Source organism: Tachysurus fulvidraco, chromosome 5 (assembly GCF_022655615.1).
Source record: "Tachysurus fulvidraco isolate hzauxx_2018 chromosome 5, HZAU_PFXX_2.0, whole genome shotgun sequence".
NCBI lineage: Eukaryota > Metazoa > Chordata > Actinopteri > Siluriformes > Bagridae > Tachysurus > Tachysurus fulvidraco.
The window spans coordinates 18,832,342-18,853,423 of record NC_062522.1 but is presented as its reverse complement, the minus strand read 5'-3'; the positions used below and the strand labels follow the sequence as shown (position 1 = coordinate 18,853,423).

Genomic DNA, 21,082 nt, shown 5'->3' with positions numbered 1-21,082 from the left:
CATTTCCAAATAAGCTGATATGAACCATCGCAAATCTCTATAAATAGAAATGAAATCTAAGTCTGTAACATAACAGTTTAGCAGATCATCCAGTGGCAGGTCATGAGGGTGATGATTCTTCTTTAGGTTTTGCTTTTAATTGACTGTTTGGCATTTCTGTTAACTGTTTTTGGCATCAGAGAATGCTTCTGCTTGTTTTCTAATTGTATAGTCAGATGTAAGAGTGAAATTTTTATATGCTGTTTCTCTTCATAAAGAATTTATGACTTCTACAACTGATTGTCCTTTTTTGTGTGTAAGAATGTTGGGGAAAAACACTGAAGGTTATGCAGTCTCTAAGGGTTGGCAGATCACATGGACAGTAGAACAGAGGTGTGGTTGTGCTTTGGTTACAGATCAGCTTATATTAAGCCTCGAACACCTCAAACTTAATTCTGTCCAAATTCCTGGCGCTCCATGGACTAGCTGTCTGCTCTGTGCCATTGCATTTAGAGAGAGGTGTTGGGAGTGTGTGGGGGTTTTAGGACACAGATGAGGGAGGGGGAGTGGATAACTAAGATAGCTCTATTTACAGCTGCAGTCTGTGTTTAATTTCGCTTCTGTATAATATTTCAGTGGAACCCCCCAGCAGTTATTCATCTGAGTGCCATGCAATTTCTCACATATTTTTTCCATTATGTTCACAGCTACTGGTCACACCTCCCTTTCAATGCCTGATTTTCAATTCCTCCAGCTCTCCTCTCCTACCCTAAACACTTTTCCATATATTCAACAATTTTGTTGTGCTCACTCATAGTGCTAAACCTAAAGCTGTGTTTTTGTGGGTTTCCCCAGCTTTCACGAGTAAATTGCCATGTTACCTCTACATCCACTGACTATTCAAAAGCAACCTTACCTGATCCAAAGAACTGGAAGCATTTCATCATGGTTATGTACCTGCCTCCTTTTCTGCTACCTGGTACGTTGTTGATACATTAACTTTTAACACCACTAAAATTACACAGATGTTTTTTTTCTTTCTTTCTTTTTTTCAAATTAGATGTTGCTAGATGTTATTAGTTAACCAGTTATGTACTACAGCTTTAGAATTATATTTACATGCTAACTCATTTGCACATACATATCTGTATATGCAGTTATTAATACTCATATTTGTATTTGCCGTTAATCCTGAAGTGGGTGTGGCCTAAACTGGAAGAGTTAACTTCTTTATATTTAGTTCTATTTCAGAAAAATTCACACAATCTATTTGCAAATTAATCCATTTGCATGCTTTAGGGGTTTACTTCAGGCAATGTGGTTTCCACCCACAGTCTAAAGAACACTTTATTAATATTAAACACCTAATTACACATAAAACTATGTAGTCTATGTATGTATGTAGAGACACATATTATATTATGTAAAAGGACTATCAAGGGGTGTATCAAGGCAGTCAAGAAAGACATCAAGCCTAATCTATTTATCATAATTGGTAAAGTCCATTCTCTGTCAGCTGTCATGCTGTGAGTTAATGGTCCATAGTTTCTTGCTCAATTTGATGTATCTAATTGTGTGAGCTGCTTCAAAAACGATATCATCAGAAATCTCTTACATCTTCCCTGAGACTGGATTTTATTTTGTCTTCCTACCATAAAACAAAAATGCGACATAATTCTCCACTTATCCCAAATAGTCATGCTAAGACAGTTGCTTTTAGAGGTTTCTTTAGAAAAGTTAGAAAAGTGTATATTCACATATGATATGATGATTTTTTAAAAAAAAAAAAAAGAATACAAAAGCAGAACTTTACAAATTTGCTCTTCTGAAGTTTATCTAATGTGTGTCTAGATATCCAGATTACATGGATGTCAGTGACTCTGTGGAGTTGCAGGACTAAAGATGGCTTTATGATTTTAAATCCAATTTTGCTCGCACACCAAAATCCACACATCGTAAAAGAACACTTTTGTTGACAGCCAAGGTTAAATCTTAGGGGGAAAATTTGACACAATGAAATCTTAGTGAGTGCCATAATGACCAAAGTCATGTAAACAAAACGTGTTAATATACTTATTTCTTGTAGCACAATGTAAAGGCTCATTTTCTGCACTATTTTGGATCAGCCTGATTGAGGACATAAGCAGTGCATGGACATTTCCTTCAATCTCAGGTCTTTCATTAGTGGGTCTTGATGGTATAATATGACATGGAGATTATCATGTTAAGCAAGATGTTATCACACAGTCTGTTAAAGATTTTGGCCAAGATTTTAATGAGATCATCTTGTACATCGTGTGACAAGCAATCATTAAAAATAAATGCTGATAACTGACAGTATAAACAGACTTAAAAGGACTGTATGAATGTACGCCTAAAAGAGGGCCAAGGTAAAAGTATTTGAAAGGCACAGAAAATCTATACAGCTCCACAGCTATATTTCATAGTACTTGAATCCATAACCATTTGAAATTGGTAAATTAATCATAAAATGCACTGACACCTGAACTTGCTAGCAAACAAATCAGTTTTATGATTTTGACAGATAAGACATGATCTGTTCTTAATTTTATAGCATGTCCTTTCAAGTGAACAGTGAATGGCTATGAATCGTTTATTAAAAGGCAGACCTCTTAAAAAAGATATATACTTGTCATACTACAGGTGTTCCTGATGTCAATGACTCTGTCAGACGTATATAAAGAGAGTTGGATGTGTAATGTGTAATTTTGGTGTAAATTCTATTAATAACAAGACTCCTATTTATGGATTGTTTGTCTCTCATTTTTTGTTGTTGTTGTGTTTATTGCTTTCTTGTATGTCTTTGCTTTGTATCTTCTCCTTCCTTAGAGAGAGCAGCGTCCATTTGTTGATCTGATCTTTTAAACGTGCACAAGGATGGTGTTTCATGATTTCAGGGAAAACAAGATGTGAAAAAAGTTTGTACAATATTTTGTTTTTGCTTAATATCATGATGGTATTGATATGTTGTTGTTTTGTTTTTTAGAAAGCCTCTAAAATGCAATTCAGGATATGTTATTGAAACAATATGAGCCTGGAGTGAATCTGCATCTCTCCTACTATCACAGCACCATAGTGTTTAAAATGCAATACAATGCACTGCTTGTGCATAAGTAAGTTGTTGAAGATGTTTGATTTTTTTTTTCTGCATGGCCCAGAGGATCTTTTTAACTGCACTACTTTAGTCTAGTTTGTGTATTGTTAAAAGTGTTTAGATTTGTTAATGTTTTGCATTTGCTGTCTTGGACATGTATTTGCCTGGTCATGTATGTACCTAAATGTCATTTAAAACCTTTTCTATAGAATGTAATCATAAGACACTGGAGGTAACAGGGTGCACGCCATTTACTAATTTTCACCAATGAACATGTTAACACCATTTCCTGTTTCCATATGATCATTTCCCTACCCATCATTTCACATCCCTGCTTCCTTGTGACAAAGTTTCTGCAAGTAACACCACCCAATCCCCTTCCTTCTTTAGCCACCACTATCCAGGTCATTTCATTGTGCAGCTCACTGCAACTTTCCATGTCACTCAGCAGGGAGGACCAGGACAAGAGCAGAACAAGAATTAGAGAGTACAACATACTCACAGGGGGGGCACGGTGGCTTAGTGGTTAGCACGTTCGGCTTACACCTCTAGGGTTGGGAGTTCGATTCCCGCCTCCGCCTTGTGTGTGGAGTTTGCATTATCTCCCCATGCCTTGGGAATTTCCTCCGGGTAATCCGGTTTCTTCCCCCGGTTCAAAGACATGCATGGTAGGTTGATTGGCATCTGGAAAATTGTCCGTAGTGTGTGATTGTGTGAGTAAATGAGAGAGAGTGTGTGTGTGTGTGTGTGTGTGCCCTGTGATGGGTTGGCACTCCGTCCAGGGTGTATTCTGCCTTGATGCCCGAAGACGCCTAAGATAGACATGGGCTCCCCGTGACCCGAGAAGGTCGGATAAACGGTAGAAAATGAATGAATAAATAAATGAATGAATAAACTCACAAAATATCACAAATAACAAAAAATGTATATACATACAGTATACATAACATTCCAAATTATTTACAGACTGAGAGTGAGATTTCCATGTAGATTAACTGTACAAAAAAATATATAGGCAGGTTAAAAACTGTATGCTAGACATGTGTGTCTAAAGCAGCACAAGCAGTTTTCATGGCGTGTATATGAGAAAAATGTATATTGGCCATAATTAAAGTCATAATAAAGTGGCAGTGCATGTGGAAGAATGTTTATGAACAAAATTACTTGCCAGCAGTCCATTGTCCCCATTGTCTAATTTTCCATGTTTCCCAAGCTGGTGGTTGAGTAAAAAAAATAAAAAAAATAGTTACACTTAGAGGTTAAATGCAGCGAATCATAAAGAAATGCACTAGTAGTTTCTATTATCATGATGCAGCTTCAACCAAAGGTGAATCTTTATCACCAAATGCTTCAGGGCTGTTTACTTCATGTGAAGCATAGCTCAGAAATAGCTTTGTCAAAATGTCTTGTTGTTGAGAATGTCACAAATGCAATTATAAAGAGAATTTGCACATTATAAGGGTGTGTGGTCATGCCCAGCGGTCTTTGACATCACCATGTGTGGAGCAGGCTGATTTTTATACTTGCTTATTTACACGCACTTCGTGAAACCAATGAAATATTTTTATAGTGAGGGGAAATAAGCATTGTTTTGGACCATATTGATTTTTTACTTTTAATATACTTTAAATATGCATAAGCCACTTTATATTTAAATGTACATTGAGTTTATAAAAATGAAGAATTATGTATGTAAAAATAAAAATAAAAAATGTTACAAAAAATAATAATAATGCAACATTAATATTTCTTTGCAAAGCTGTTGATTTCAGATTTGAGAACTCTAGTTAGTTTATTTTATTTGTTAATTGTTTTGCAGAACTGTGGTTCAATTGTGGCCCATTTCCTATTGCAGATCATCTTAAATTTATCATAATGCACCCACTCAGTGTATTTGGAATTATATGTGCAATCCAGCTTTCTCTAAACATGATGGATAAATTATTGCCAGTAAGACTTTTCACAATCGAAATAGTTTACCCTGGGTCATTGTAAACCCTGAGTAAATGGAATCCTGGGTTATCTTGTTTAATGCTTTACACTGCTTACATTTTTCCTGGTGTTACAAATGATCATGCATAATCATAACACTGTATATAATGTGGCACTTTGATTCTAACTTAGTAATAATGTTAAAGCTCTCATAACACAGTAATTACATGTGGGCATGCTTGTTATCATGTAAAATACTGTACCTCTGCATGCCTTAAAAACTGTAATAACATGTCTGCATGCTTATAACACTGTAATTACATGGAACAGTTTTTAAAACGCTGTAATACTATGTGGGCATGCTTATAACACTGTAGCTACAGGTAAGAGTGTTTATATATGCTTGTAGCACTGTAATTTAGCTTAAGAGCACTTATAATGCAGTAATTACACATTGGCATGCTAATAACAATGTTATAATGTATCAGTCTGGTTACAATACAGTATTAACACATTGGGGTGCTTAAAAGCATTACATAGTTATATTACTTGGAATAGATAACAATTGTAATACAGAAATTAACAACTCTGTTATAGCATTTACAGTAATTATACACAAGAACACCTAAAACACAGTCATTACATGAAAGAATACTCATATCACAGTCATTACTTGTATTTGGTTTTAAAACAGTAATGCCACATCATCATGCATAAGCTTTAACATTACATGTTGGATAGCTTATAACATATAATAACAAATGTGCTAATAACAAAATAATAGCATGTCATTGTGCTTAAAACTCAGTAGTTACATTTAAGATACAGTAATTATATGTAAAAAAAACAAACAAACAAACAAAAAAAAAAACAAACAAACTTATAACACAGTAATTACCAGAAAGAGCACTTACTGTATAACTTGGTAATACCATGTTATTGCACTTACATGGTATTACCATGCTTAGAACAGTGTAATAATGCATCAGTGTGCTGATAACACTATTTAAGAGCACTTATAAAAAAGTAATAACTTGTTTGCAATTAATTACAGTTATAACACACCATTGTGTATATAACACAGTAATAACCAGGCTTATAACATCATTTTTTATAACAGTGTAATAGCATGTGTTTATAACACAGTATTTACATGTATAGGCCAACGTATAGGCCAGTAATAATGTGTCAGTGTGATAAAATTACATGTGGCAAAATTACATATGTCAATGTGCTTATATGATTATAATAATGTGTCAAGATAGCTAGCTAGCTATATTGATAGATAGATAGATAGATAGATAGATAGATAGATAGATAGATAGATAGATAGATAGATAGATAGATAGATAGATAGATAGATAGATAGATAGATAGATAGATACTTTATTGATCCCAGAGGAAATTCAAGCACCCACTAACAAATAGAAAAGTAAATACAGATATAAAAATATAGTAAGTCACTACACAGTTTGTGTGCTTCCACCCTTCCATACCTAAGAGATATTGTACAGTCTGATGTCCAGCAGGACAAAAGAGTTCCTTGGTCATGGTGGAGCATGACAGAGACAGCAGTCTTCCACTGAACACACTTCTATGTTTGGTGAATATGCTGTGCAGACCATGGTGGGTGTTGTCCAGGATGGAGAGCAGTCTGTCAAGGATCCTTTTCTCTGCCACGGTCACTAGTGTTTTTTACACAGTAACATGTCAGTCTGCTTAAAACACTGCTATTATGTGGTTTTGTGTTTATAACAAATGAATAATACATCCACATGTTTATAACCATGCTTATAACTTGTTTAGCTAATAACAAAATTGTGTCATTTCTCTATACAAGCACTTATGACACAGTAATATGTTACCATTCTTATAACACTAAGAATGCTCCAGAATGCTTAAAACATAGTAATCACAAGTAAGAGCACTTTCTAACACAAGCATGTGAATGCTTAAAAGGCTTATGAAACATCTGCATGCTCATTTCATTGTAATAACGCATAATTGTGCTCATAACACTGTAATAATGCAACATAACATGCTCTTTTAAGACTGAAATTACACATAGTGACACCTATAGCATTGTAATAATGCATAAGCATAATTAGAACATAGGATTTACACGTCAGAACAGTGATAACATGCTTGCATGCTTTAAACATTATAATATGCATCATCCTATGTATAACATATTAATTACATGTAAGAGAGCTTATAGCAAAATAATTACATGCTTAAAATAAACTATAACATGTCAGCATGCTTATAAAGCTTTAATAACACTTCAGCATATTTAGAAAACAATATGACAACAATGATCAAATATCATTGATTAAATCACTGTAATTATACATAACAGTGTTTTAACACATGTAATAGCATAGCAACATACTGTACATATAACAGAGTACTTACACATAACAGTTGTAATAACATGTAAATAAGCAACACAATAATAACATATCCGATTATGGCATGACTTGGCTTGGCTCTAGTTACTGTAGAAGTCTATGAGATGACCAGCATGATCCCTGAGTAGCAAAGATCGAGTAGATAAGGAGGCAAGAAAGCTGGACAATTGCAATGCTTCATTTAGAAAGCATATTGCAGAGTAAGTGAATATAAACCAATATGTCCATGCTTTACAATAATATATCCAAAGATTTATTATAACATAAATTTTGGCTGCCACTGAGAATCCCATTTTAATTATAAAGATTAATATACAAGTCATTCAGGATGGATTTTTCTATTAATAAGGAACATATATAACTTTAGGATTTTTTATAATCACTCATAGCCTAATGAATACATTACAGTAGTGAGTAGGTAATCGAATATTTGCCATAACCTAACAATAACCCAGAAGAATGGAAAGTTTATATGTAGATGCATCCTAAACTGTCCATTCATCATTATAATTAGATTGTTATACCTATTCAATATCAATTATTGTTAGTTTGTCACCTTAATAAACATGTATTCAAAGAAAAGTAGCTGCAACTGTTAAAATGAAGAAAGAAAATGAAGAAGTCTTTGACAACATTTGGTAGCAACTATACTATTTCTGCAATGTGAGAGGTGTGGGTAGTAAATATACAGAGGGACTGTGTGCAACTCATTACTTACAATGTCTTCCTTGTTTAATGATTATGACTTTTGTACATGTAGTAAAGATTAGGTGATTTTCTAAAAAAAAAAGAAGAAGAAGAAGAAGAAGAAACACATTGTGAGGTTGTTTTAACTTGCCAGCACGTCCTTTATTATTATGATTATTATTATTATTATTATTATTTTAGGATGGATCATATGCTACCCGTCAGCCCTGCTGAGCAGGATTAGTGTCAGCTCCCATGCAGGAACATGATATGTCTCAGGAGGGTCTACAGCATTGTTAAAATGCAAACAGGCTTACTGACAATATATATTCTGTAATCCAGAGGCATTCTTCACTTACAAACCAATGTACTCTATATAATCTGAATTTCCGATTCAGAATTCTACCATTGATTTAATAAAATTCTTCATGTTAATCTTTTCACTTACAATTTAGTTTGTAGAAGTGACCTTTTTTCGTTCTTTTTTCCAGATTTGATTTACACTTTAGACTTACATTAATTTGAGCCTGGGGGTCTGCTGAAAACTTCTGAGCTGCCTGAAAATCGGATTAGGATTGAGAGATTACAATGTACAAGGTAAGAAACTTGCAGATCTGAGCAAGTAAACATTTATGATGACACCTTGGAATCAAAGAGCTCTTTTCATTAAGAATATTGTGAACAGGATGTTTGATAGCCTTGAACTACAAGTGCAGAACAGAGAAAATGAGCTCTCTTTCTTTCCACAGCTCAACAAGATAAGAGATTGCTTGGCTATAATATTGCTTCTTGTATTCATGTTCCGATTATACACTGCCACTACATTCATTATTCCCTTTGATTTCCATGTCTTTTGGTTCTTATAAACATGTTAAGTGCAGGGCATAGATAAGCTATAATTTAACACACACACACACACACACACACACACACACACACACACACACACACACACACACACACACACACACACACACACACAAGAGCATATGGCTTAATAGAATATGAATATGGTTATGTTGATCTCCCTTCACAATTCTAACAAGAAAGGATTTTAGATTGTACTACAGAGTGAGCTAAAGCTGAGCAGAGGGAGCTCATGCTGAAATAAGAAGCCTTTGTGTTGACCCCATCCTACACGCTTTTGTGAATTTTCAGCATCTAAGCACCTGATTCACTTCATGGAGTGCATGATAATTAACTAATGAGGTGTGTAAGAGTAGAATCTCTAAAAATAAAATCTACCAGTAACAGCATCTAAATAAGTCTAACTTTATTGTCACATGATGCTTCAAAAGAAGTAAATTTAGGTGATAATTAGCAAATAAAATAAGTATATGGTAATGATTCACTAGGTGTTACCTACTAAAATCTGAAGACCATGAAGGTGAAACCTAATTCCAGGAGGGCCACAGCGCTGCATAACATTTTCACTTTAAACACTCACCTGCATCATGGAGGGACTGAAAATTAAGTGCAAGCTGTAAAACAGCATGCTTAAGAAGATAAATTTAAAGCACAACCTTTTTTTAATTGTGCCTTTTATAGACAACTAGCCTCTACACCATGTGGTTCTTCCCCAGAATATAAAGTTTGAAATATATAATTGTCTAGAATGTTTTTACTGTATATGCAGTAGCATTACAATTTCCCTTTACTAGAACAAGATTCCCAAACATGTTCCAGCATGACAGTGCCCTTGTCGACAAAGCAAGCTCCATGTATTCATGGTTTACCAAGGATGGAGTGGAAAAACTTGAGTGACCTGCACAGAGCCCTGACATCGTCTCCACAGAAAAGCAGGCCTCCTCACATGGCATCAGTGCTTGACTTCACTAATGCTCTTTTGCCTGAATCAACAAATCCTCACGACCACATGCCAAAGTCTATTTGAAAGCCTTCCCAGAAGAGTGGATGTTATTATAACAACAAATGGACTACTTAAAAAGGATGTTGAACAAGCACATGTTGACATGCTGGTCAGGTGTCCACAAACTTTTGGCCATATAATGTACACTGAAGAGATTTAAAACTGTAAGTACAGTATAACATTTTCTTTAGATTATACTCAGTTATGTATCATGGCCTTTTAACTACATAAAGGGGTCATTCTAAGTGTGACCCTCAGTGTGTTAAAATACATCTCATAACAGAAAAAACCCCCCCAAAGATTCATTGTTTTATTAGCCATAAAGAAAATGCTTTAACGTCTAAGCTTTAACGTCTTTATCATAACATTTTACTTTATCATGAACATGAAGGTATACAAGTATCTGGTAGATTTTTAATCTGGTAGATTTTTATGAAAAATGACAAACTAACATTAACCATTAAAATCTTTAATCTTTAATACAATGTGTTTCTGTTTATATGACATTGCCTTTGATAAATTTTTAGCACAGTCTTAAGGTAATGCACTTGGAATTGGATAATGCAGCATCCTCAGATCCTTATTGCTTACATTGATTTTTCTTTAGTGTTGTCTCACAATTGATTCCGAGAACTTTATGTGTCTCTGTTATGTGGTTTGGGATATTGGACATATTGGTTACAGTAAGATGTTCCAGCACACCATCCTCCAAGGCTTAATAGCACTTGTAAAAAATACACATTTTTCATAACAATTAGATTTGTTTAAACTACAGTATTTCTGCTGTGTCCATAGGTTTGTAGGCCTATTTGATGCATTTTCCATGCTGAGTGAAAATGAATGCCACCACAGCACCAACATGAAGTAATTTTCTGTATACAGACCCCCAACCGAGATTTGATTGCAGTCTTAATTCTGTTGGGCATTGTTACAATTGCCCTGATCAAAATAACACAGACCATTCTGCTGACAAGTAAAAGCAAATATTACATCAATTGTCTTACTGACAAGTTGGTGAGTGGTTGTTTACCACAGCAACTACAGGTTTCGTTATCAACCAACTGACCTTGAAGGTAGAGTATCAATGGAAAGAAAGGGAGAACAAACGATACACCTATGGCTCCTGCACAGCATTCACAAATAGCAACTTCAAAATTGTTGGTCTACTTGAGAACTGAGCCAGGAATTTCAAAGAATTGATGGTATATTTTATTTTATTTATTTATTTATTTATTTATTTATTTATTTATTTATTTATTTATTTATTTATTTATTTATTTATTTATTAGGGGTCAAGCCCCGAAGGGGCGTAGACACCTATTGTTATTGTCGGTTTTCTTATTATTATTGTCGGTTTTCTTCTTCTTCTTCTTCTTCTTCTTCTTCTTCTTCTTCTTCTTCTTCTTCTTCTTCTTATTATTATTATTATTATTATTCCTCTTCTTCCAATGAAGTCAATGGCAGCCCATAGAACCATATGTAGGAAAGTTATGTAATTTGGCACACATGTATAGGCCAGTCTTAGAAGTTACTATAGCAACTTTGGTGTGTCTAGCTCAAACCCTTTAGCGCCACCAACAGTCCAAACATCCAATTATGTTCATGTTCATAACTGCTGACTCGTAAGGCCTAGAGATACAGTTCTTGCAATTTTGGATCCTTTGCTCATGCCGAATCGAATGTACCACATGACATCATTTCTGTCATGAATACCTTTCCGCCATTTTGAATTTTCCGTATTACCTACTTTGTGGAACTCCTCCTAGACCATTTGTCCGATTTGCATGTCCTATGGTATCTAGCATCTAGAGACACCCTAGACAAAAAGTTATCAAAAGCTTTTTGATAGACCAATGCCTTCTCGTATACCGTGGCAACATACATGGTGGCAAGCACGCCAAAACAGACGTGAGGCCGTATCTTCGCAAAACTTATGCGTGTCGACACAAAACTTGGTATATGTCATTATAGTCATGACCTGAGGGTGTATGCAACGTTTCGTGACAGCGCCACCTAGTGGCCACAAGATTTTAAAAACAGCTATTTTCGCTTATAACTACTGCAAACTTCAGTCTAAAATCATGAAGGGAGTGTTGTTAGACTCCTTGAGGCATGCCGATTCAAACGATACCAAACCGTTGCAACTTACATGTGACTGTGCCACCTAGTGGCGACGAAATTTTAAAAACAATGCCATATCGCTACGAAACTTGGTATGGTTCATCAGCGACATGTTCTGAGTGCATGTGATCGGCTTGACCCCGGAATGGCTGCTTGCAGCTATATTTTATTTATTTGTTTGTTTGTTTGTTTGTTTGTTTACTTATTTGTTTATTTTTTTCTATTTAATTATATAAAATTGGACAAGGTACAGGAAGGTCAACTTGAAGAATGTTTGACACAGCCGTATAAAAAAAATCATTATGCCATGCTCTGACACCTGACATGAAAGCCCTGCTGAGCTTGTCATCTCATAAAATGGTGCAGATTTGCTTCTCTTAGATATGCTTTATTGTTAATTGTTAACTCTTAAAGGATACTGGAGTGAGAGTTTTGGTGTTGCAATAATAGCAGACTTTGTGTTGTTAGTTAATAGTTAATGACTATTGCTTTACTTTTGCTCTTTCCCATGTTCCTTGTTTCTCATAATCTCTTCATCTGAATTTGTTTTACATTTGTGTAATCGGGTTATTCATTAATTAAGCATAGGTTTATGGACTTGTGCATTTGTGTGTGTGTGTGTGTGTGTGTGTGTGTGTGTGTGTGTGTGTGTGTGTGTGTGTGTCCACTTTGGAGGCTTTATTTCCCGACCACACTGTGGTGCTGTTTCACTGAACTGGGATATGTTACACAGCAACAACCCCATCTAAGTAAGAGTTTTAATGAACATGTCCAGTCATCATCTGATAAAAAAAACCTGTTGCAATTATACTCAAATGAACATGCAAATTTCAGTATTACAACATTGAATAACCTAATGTAGAGTTAATATTATCTACAGTTCATTGTACATCTCCAAATTTGCCAATACAGTTTACTGTGTTCTGCCATCGGAGCATTTGTTGCCTTTGCTGCACTTTTTTCCCTAATGCTACATTGCTGTCAAGTTTGACAGAAAGATGGATTATCATTCCAATCAGAACTCTGTTTTATATCCTATATTACAGCAGGACCTAAATAAGTCCAATGTGGGTAGTAATTTATCTCAAGCCGTGCTGTTTTACATCAAAGAGCCTCACTACCATAGCTCTACTTTATAGCACCTGTCTGCTTCTGCACTGTTTGAACTGATGGCCCACATAACTCACAAATACTAATGGGCCTTTTTAAATTCAATCTATGATGGATGGCTATTTCCTGCAAAATATATATCTCTACCTAAACACATTTCTTTAATCCCTCTTCTGTTGCCAGTTCTGTTTACCTGAGTATTTAATCACCATTAATAAAAAAAATCAAATATCCTTTTTAATTGAAAATATGCAGAAAATGTTCTTCATGGACATACATAAAGGAGATTACAGTTGCATTAAAATAAATAATCTGTTTTCCTTCTTTTATGGCATTGTGGATTTCAGTTGCATGAATAACTCTTAATGCACTCTTATTGAACACACCAGCTAATCACAGTATTGTACAACTCTAATTGTAATCCAACAGTCAACTGTCACTAATTTTGAAGATGAATATGCATTTGATTATTAATATGACATGGTAATTATCTGTCACCTATGAAGGACATATAACAGATATACAAAAAATTCTGGAAAAAAAACATTTTTTATTAGAAACAACTTATGTATAAAAATGATCATGCTTCACATACCTCAATTTTCATATTTTACAAATACTTCAATACAGGCACCATTTATTTGTTTTATTTCTTTTTCAGCTTCTTGGTTTTTTTTTTTTTTTGTTTGCTTTTTTTTTTTTTTTTTTGCATTTTATTTTTGCATTTTTAGACAAATGCAAACATTACCAGAACACACATTAAGTTGCTATTTAGCACGGTCAATATGAACATATTGCATTCGGCAACACAAACAGTGCAGAAATAAACAGAAGAGAAATCATAGGTGGTGAATCTTAATTTCACAGGACATCCACAAAACGCATTGCTGCAAAATATCACTTGACAACTCTTGAAATTAATATCTATTTCCAGTCCTTATGCATCCTGTTTCTAATTTTCTCTTTTCAAATTGCTCACAAGAATAGGAAACTTAAGATTTTAGTTTTCTTTGGAATCTGGACACTTCTAAAAGCAATTCATCAACAAGGGGACTCAAGGAGTAAAATACTCTTTAATGAGCTAAGTACTTAATTGCAATTTCGACATTTTGCCAAAGTTGGCAGTGATAGCTATAGTTGGAGTTTTTTTTTGGACCACAGCCGGGGGTGAGTTAGACTCCATAAAGTTTTTGTACTCAAGCACAAGCTAACCTTACCCCAAAATTCCTTATACCTAAAACAGTTTATCATAAGGGCTCGTAGTGTGATAAGAGCACAGCAACATGGTTTAAATGCATTCCAGAAATGTTACCAAAATGAAAGAAAAAAAAAACACAACACAGGATGCCCAAACCAAACCAGCATGCTCAACATCTGTAAACAATGGATTTTGCTCTTGTCACCATTACCAAGAGGAAAACATGAGAACCCCTGCCAGGAAAGAGAGATCTCAGTCACTCTCCCTATATGTGAACACCTGAAAGTGATGTAGAATCCTGGTAGTTATTTTGGTGTCATTTCAGCAATGACATCAAATTATAAGACAAATGACAAAAGAAGTTGTAATGGAATTTTGTAAATGGCTCCAGCATGAAGTCACTTCTGCCAGATGCCAGATATTGATGTGACATACAGTACCATCACTGAAACACCTTGGACTTCCCACTTTTCCCTCAGGGTCTTCTCATGATCTTCTTAGACCAGAAGGTATGGATGGATTCAGCAGGCTGTGTTCAAATCTCTCCTCCATCTGGAAACCAGAAGATTGGTTCACCTTATGAAGCTGTCTTCCACAAGTCACTCTTAGGAATCAGCTTTTTTTTTGTTTTGTTTCATTTTTGTTAGATTGCATGGTTGCTATAGCTGATGTATGTTTGTTTGGGGCTAAGTCCTGAAAAAGAGGAAACAGCAACATATATTTATCTCTAATCCATGCAGGCTTTTGGTGTCATGGATAGTGCAATAGAAAAAATGTCTAATCAGAATTGTAATTCTCCTTCAACTTGTCCCTGAGAGTGGCACTTAAATCAATTTAAACATTATTTGTGCAGTAGTCTGACACATGTTCTTATTTGTTTGTCACTGGTTATATTCTATACGAGTTTGTGAAATTGTGTACTATTACTTATGAGTATTTAAACCAAGTGTAAATTCTCTATAATATGGAAGCTATCGCTTTCCTCAGACTTTCCTGTCTCTGTCTGTACAGGTTGGCAAAGAGGGTACACTTAATCACAGAGAGTTGTTACTGCTTATTCAGCTGTTTATGGTTTTATTGCTGTTTTTTTTTTGTATAGCCCATCTGCCTGCTGCATTGTTTTATACATATTCAAATTAGAGACTTATTGAGAGACTACTGTGAGTAAACCAGTTTGCCTTTTGATAATTTACAATGGGCCATGTCCAAGCTGTGAATGAGACTGCCAATTTAACTTTCTACTTCTTGTGATTAATGTTTGAAGAGCAAATCATCTGCTACCTTGTGAAATGGTAAGCAGTGTATTTAAGATCCAATTCAACTTTTACTAGAAGTGAATGATTTTTGTTTAAATGATACCTTCCCAGCTGAGGGTTATTTTCATCACAGAAATTGAAAATGTAAAACAGGAACTCATACAGCATTCTTGAAAAATTTGTATCAGTTGTATAACTGGTTTAGATACACTTTATGTATAATGGTTTCCAGTAATTTGCTGGTGCATTGATTCACATGAAATTTCATCCTAATTGCTGATTCTGGACCAAAGCCTTCATTTACATTAGGGGAGTATTATAGGGGAGTCTGACAGAACATAGACCAGCAACATGATCATTGTTCCAATGTCCGACGGGGGCCTTCATCTATGCACTGACTTCCAGAAGCTCAACCAGGTATCAGCCTTTCACAGCTAACCCTTCCCCTGAGTGGATAACCTGGTGGACAGGACAGTATATTCCTACTCTAGACTTTACAAAGTGATACTGGAAGGTCACGCTAGCCTCAGATGCAAATGGAAATACAGCCTTCAGCAATGCCAGTGGTCATTGGCAGTTTCAGATTCTCCCGTTTTTGGGCTACATGGAGCATTAGGGGAGCATTTACATTAGGGGAGTAATATTATATTTGTATACAGTAGGTATCTGTTTCTGTCTAATGCTCCAAATATTTGTCCAAATATCAGATTCTATAGCTTTATTAGATCATCCATGCTATGTCTACAGCAGCGTTTGGGAGGTTTTTTCAAAGTGATAATGACTGCCAAGTTCAATACTGGCCTCAGTAGCATCTAAAATGTGTCCAGATCAGTCTCTGTCAGCTTGCATGCACTGCCAGGCTTGAAACGGCAACAAAAGTGCTTACTGGTCACAATGGAATTCACCATACCACAGATTTTTATTTCAACTTAATTCATGTAGTGTAGAATTCCTTCAGAAGCTTATGGGAGATGAGATTTGAAAAAGCAGTCTAGTGCAGACTTCTATTCTCAATATCACTGAAAATAAGTTGCAGGATTAACACAGCAACACATCTACAGTAAGCTTTTATTTATGGCATTGATGAAAAGCATTACAAAAAACTTAAACTCCAAGTAATGACATTAGTGGCTCATCCTATACTAGTACAAACAGCTAAAACTAAGTGAAATTAGTATGTTTCAGTACTAAGTGTATGTTTCAGTACTGGACTAAAAATAACAGTTAATTAACAGCTTGCGGCTTTACAGTTGTTAGTATTTATATAGACTATAATAAAAGATTAAAAATAGATAAACATATGCTTCCCAGTTTGATTAGCTCTTAGTATTTTTTTTGTTTAGAGACAGTGCAGCACTTGCAGCAACACAGCAACTTGCTTACACTAATTTTTACCTACTGTAGCTGAAGTTAAGAGAACTGTCAATTAGATGTAGTTTATCTGATATAAATATTATAGAATAACTCTTTATGTGAGATACACTGTTCTGGCATTTTTTTAAAGAAATACAGGTAGCCATTATCTTGCTTTTTCACATTATTTTATGTTTTATGTTGCAGCCTTTTTAGACATTCAGACAAGCCCATGCCCAGCAAGTCAGACTCCCACAACTCCGTGAGCCAACAAGTCTTGCTCAGTAGGCTGTGTGCTGCATACCCCAACTATGCCCAGAGTTATGCCCAGCCTATGCCCTACCAAAGCCCCAGCACCATCCCATCAGCACCGGAGTCCAGCCCCATGGGGAGCGTTCGGACATCCTCAGAAGGGGAGACACCTGTTAATATTACATTTACATTTTCAGCATTTAGCAAACACACTTATACAGAGCAACTTATATTTTATCCTATTTTTATATGACTGAGCAATTAAGAATTGAGGGTTAAAGAACCATCCAATCAGTAGTCCAATGCCTTGTCCACTATGCTACCACTCAGTTGTGCAATAAGCTCTGACTTAAGCTGTCTTCATTGTCCAAAAGACTACCCAAGCATCCATTGCCTTCACTTACTTCAAGCTACTCTTCTGGCCGTGAATTGGGGGGTTGTTGAAAGTGGCCCAAGAAGTGTGGAAAGAGCAGCTCTATCCCTAACACTCTCTAATAGCAGGAAGTGAAGGACCGCATTAAGAAAGTCAACCCTATTGTAAGAGGAAGGCTACACAACGGGATCAGCAATGCAGCAAAACACACAGACCCGGCACAGACAAGAGGATTTAAACCTGGCGACAAAGTTCTACAGCTCGTCCACAATGCTGCATGTAAGTTTCTTGCACAGTGGCAGGGCCCTTAGTCCACAGTCCTCAACAGGGTGGGAGCTGTCAACTATCAACTACAACAGCTGGGCAAGAATTAAAACTATACCATTACCACTAAACTATACCATGTCAACCTGCTTAGAAATGTCTGGAACCTGCCTCCATTGTGTCTGCAATTGTTGTCACCCCCACAGGTCCCATAGAGTGTACCTTGGTACAGAGAGGGGCTGATCTTACTCTGTCCCAGCTGCAGGGAGGGGCTAATCTTCCCCTGTCCTCACACACCTGGTCCACCATGAGATCAAGACCACTGCAGGCCTTATAGGGCCCCAAAAGCCTGCCGTTGAGCCATAGAGGAGGAAGTAGGCCGAATGCTTTACAAAGTGATACTGGAAGGTCACCCTAGCACCAGATGCAAATGGAAATACAGCCTTCAGCCGTGCCAGTGGTCACTGGCGGTATCAGATTCTCCTGTGTGGGCCACATGGAGCCCCCACAAGATTACAGGGACTGATGGATATGATGCTGTGATCCCAGCAATACGTATCTGTGTTATTGCAGATGTTCTTTGGATGTCTGTGTAGGTTTCCTTCCACCTCCCAAAAAAGTATACTGTATGTGTAAGTGGTTTGTGGCTCTAAAATGACCCAGGTGTGAATGATTATTCAAAGGTATACATGTGTGGTGCTCTGCAATCCACTGCAACACTAACAAAGATAAAATGGTTACTGCAGATTAAATAATGAATCTGCTGTTTCCATTGATCCAGAGTGTTGAACTGAAGGCCCCAGGCAACACAGAGACCCTATAGGCCTATTATGCCTATTACTGGCACCAGCTGCATGTTCAAATAATACAGCCATTGCTCTCACACTAAACTCTCTTACCTTGAGTTTCCAGGTTCTCACACAGCTCGGTCTTGGCTTCTCCATTAGGCCGCAGGCTGGCCTTTGGGTTGAATTTGTTGGACATGGTGGCGGCAGTGACCACAGCCTTCAAGCTGCGTGTGCTTCGCTTAGCCACATTTTGCTCAGGGTGAAGCAGCACCACGTAGATTTTGGGGATATAGAGCAGCCCCAGAGACACAGAAGCACTCAGGCTCACTGAAATGGTTAGGGTTGTTGTCTGGATGTACATCTGTACAAGACAAAGAAAAAAAAAAGAAAGAAAAACAGAAAAGGTTACTACATTATTCATTTTATATTTACCATCGGCCTGTAATATGCATGTAACTTCATTTTGTAAAATTAGGTTTGACATGTACACATCACTTACATTTTTACCATTCGCTCATAAAGGAAACATGTAATACTACTGTAGCAGATGTGTTGTGTTATGTAAGTTTGGTTGTTCTCTTTTTATTAAAGCATTATCTCTTTTTATTAGCAATATTAGCATCTCTTTTTATTAGCAATATTCAGTTTAGAAACACACGTGCAAAAGTATTACGAAATACATAATGCCATGAATTGAGTATTTGGATATCCAGGTGACTACTGTATATGTACTGTATGCTGTCCATTACATATAAAGCATGCTTTTAAACAATGTTTGACTTTTAAGCAAGCAGTCTTAGGGTGCTTTCACACCTATAGTTCGGTTCATTTGGTCCGGACCAAAAGCAAAAAATGATTCATTGTAGCTTTTTAGCAGTTTTGGTTCCTTTTCACACCACACTGATCGTTCTGTTCCGCACCAGTTGAAACGAACCAAAATGCAGTCATGTGATAACATCCACATCACTCATTGGCCACATGTCTTTGAGCGTATTTCCTAAACTGCTTCTCGATTGGTCAGAATAAAAGTGCGGGAAATTTCAACGAAACTCCGGAAGTAAACAAAAAGAGAAAAATACAGGAAAATACAGCTGCAATTATGTTCGTGGTTGTAATCTACTACATCGCTTGTATACAGCATTCTATGCAAAGTCTTAATTTTTTGAAAATATCATTTTAATGCACTGCAAACGGCGAAGATGCATCGCAAGACACTTCAGGAGGCGGCGAGCATGACTTTTGCGAAACTGTGACATGCTTATCTTCCGAAAATATTGCCAACGACCAACTACGACAGCTGGTTTAGTCCAAAATGCGCAATACTTTTTGCAGTTAGGTCTATTCGATATCGGACCGTGTTCTCACCACAAACGGACCGTACCAGAGTTCGTTTGAAAGCGTACCGAGACCACCTCTTCAAGGAGGTCTCGGTACGCTTGTTTGGTCCGCTTTTGGTGCGCACCAGAGTTTTGGTGCGCACCGACTGCTGCATTCTCACCTGCCCAAACGAACCGCACCAAATGAGCAATCGAACTCTGGTACGATTCAACCGAACTAAACAAGGCAGGTGTGAAAGAGTATACAGTATGTGTGTGCACAATATTTTCCAGCTCTCACATTACCAATATGCACTAATGGTTCAACTTTATCTCAGCTTTACTGCAAACCTCCTGCTGTTGCTTTAAAGCACTGCTGTGTTTGTCCTCCCTTATACATAAACTCAGCACATGGTTTCTGGCACAATATTATTAAGAGTGACTCATTGCTGTGATCTTTGTCCACTGTCCTGGGCAAAGAGTCCTTGTCAGAATCCAGTGTGGGGGAGTTTCGTCACAATAAAAAAACAGGTCTTTTATTATATATCAGTGCGTTGCAGCAAAAATAATTGCTAGTGCATTAAGAAAAATGGAGTGAAAAACAAAAAATATATAATACTTCAATGTCCTTGGCTGATCAGTAGAAATGTTCCCACTTTACGGTGCAAACATTTGAGGCTTTCAAGCACAGGACTGCACTTTTACAGCACAATCAATTGACAGAAATCAAGTGCACCCTAGATTGCAGAAGACATACACATACAGGGTCTAATGAACTAGAGGTAGCCATACAAGTTGAAACATCTGATTTTTACAGTAAAAAAATGTTTTGGAAAGTGGTAAATTCAACCTATTTAACTTATTTAACTCTTAAGTATGTTAGAAAGCAAATATGATATAAATAATGGGTGAATTATTCCCAAACTTCATATTTTTTAACAGTAATAACTGCAAAATAAAAATAGATAGGATGCCAATCCATATTGACTGCAAATTGTATAATGGGTAGATTTTTTTTTTTTGATTTTTTTAAAGCATGACTAAGATGATTAAAGTC

At 36.3% G+C, this 21,082-nt stretch overlaps 1 protein-coding gene and 1 long non-coding RNA gene across 5 annotated transcripts in view; one reads left to right on the top strand and one right to left on the bottom strand.

Annotated features, from left to right (window-relative positions):
• Positions 1-18,822, top strand: part of LOC125141223 — a 29,099-nt gene extending 10,277 nt beyond the window's left edge. The window contains exons 1-5 of one of the 3 annotated variants that reach the window (XR_007140605.1): positions 691-958; positions 2,830-2,918; positions 8,616-8,721; positions 9,786-10,158; positions 17,240-18,822. This is a non-coding gene — a long non-coding RNA (uncharacterized LOC125141223). Of the gene's footprint in view, positions 1-690; positions 959-2,829; positions 2,919-8,615; positions 8,722-9,785; positions 10,450-17,239 lie in introns of those variants that run through there. The other 2 variants (XR_007140606.1, XR_007140604.1) reach the window with 2 other exon arrangements.
• The window catches only part of grm4 (glutamate receptor, metabotropic 4), a 153,922-nt gene continuing 146,715 nt past the window's right edge, over positions 13,876-21,082 (bottom strand). The window contains exons 10-11 of one of the 2 annotated variants that reach the window (XM_027146303.2): positions 18,821-19,070; positions 13,876-15,116 (exon numbers count right to left, since the gene is read on the bottom strand). In XM_027146303.2, coding sequence (XP_027002104.1) covers positions 15,067-15,116; positions 18,821-19,070 — 300 coding nt within the window. In that variant the 3' untranslated portion in view covers positions 13,876-15,066. The remainder of the gene's footprint in view (positions 15,117-18,820; positions 19,071-21,082) is intronic. The other variant, XM_027146304.2, reaches the window with a different exon arrangement.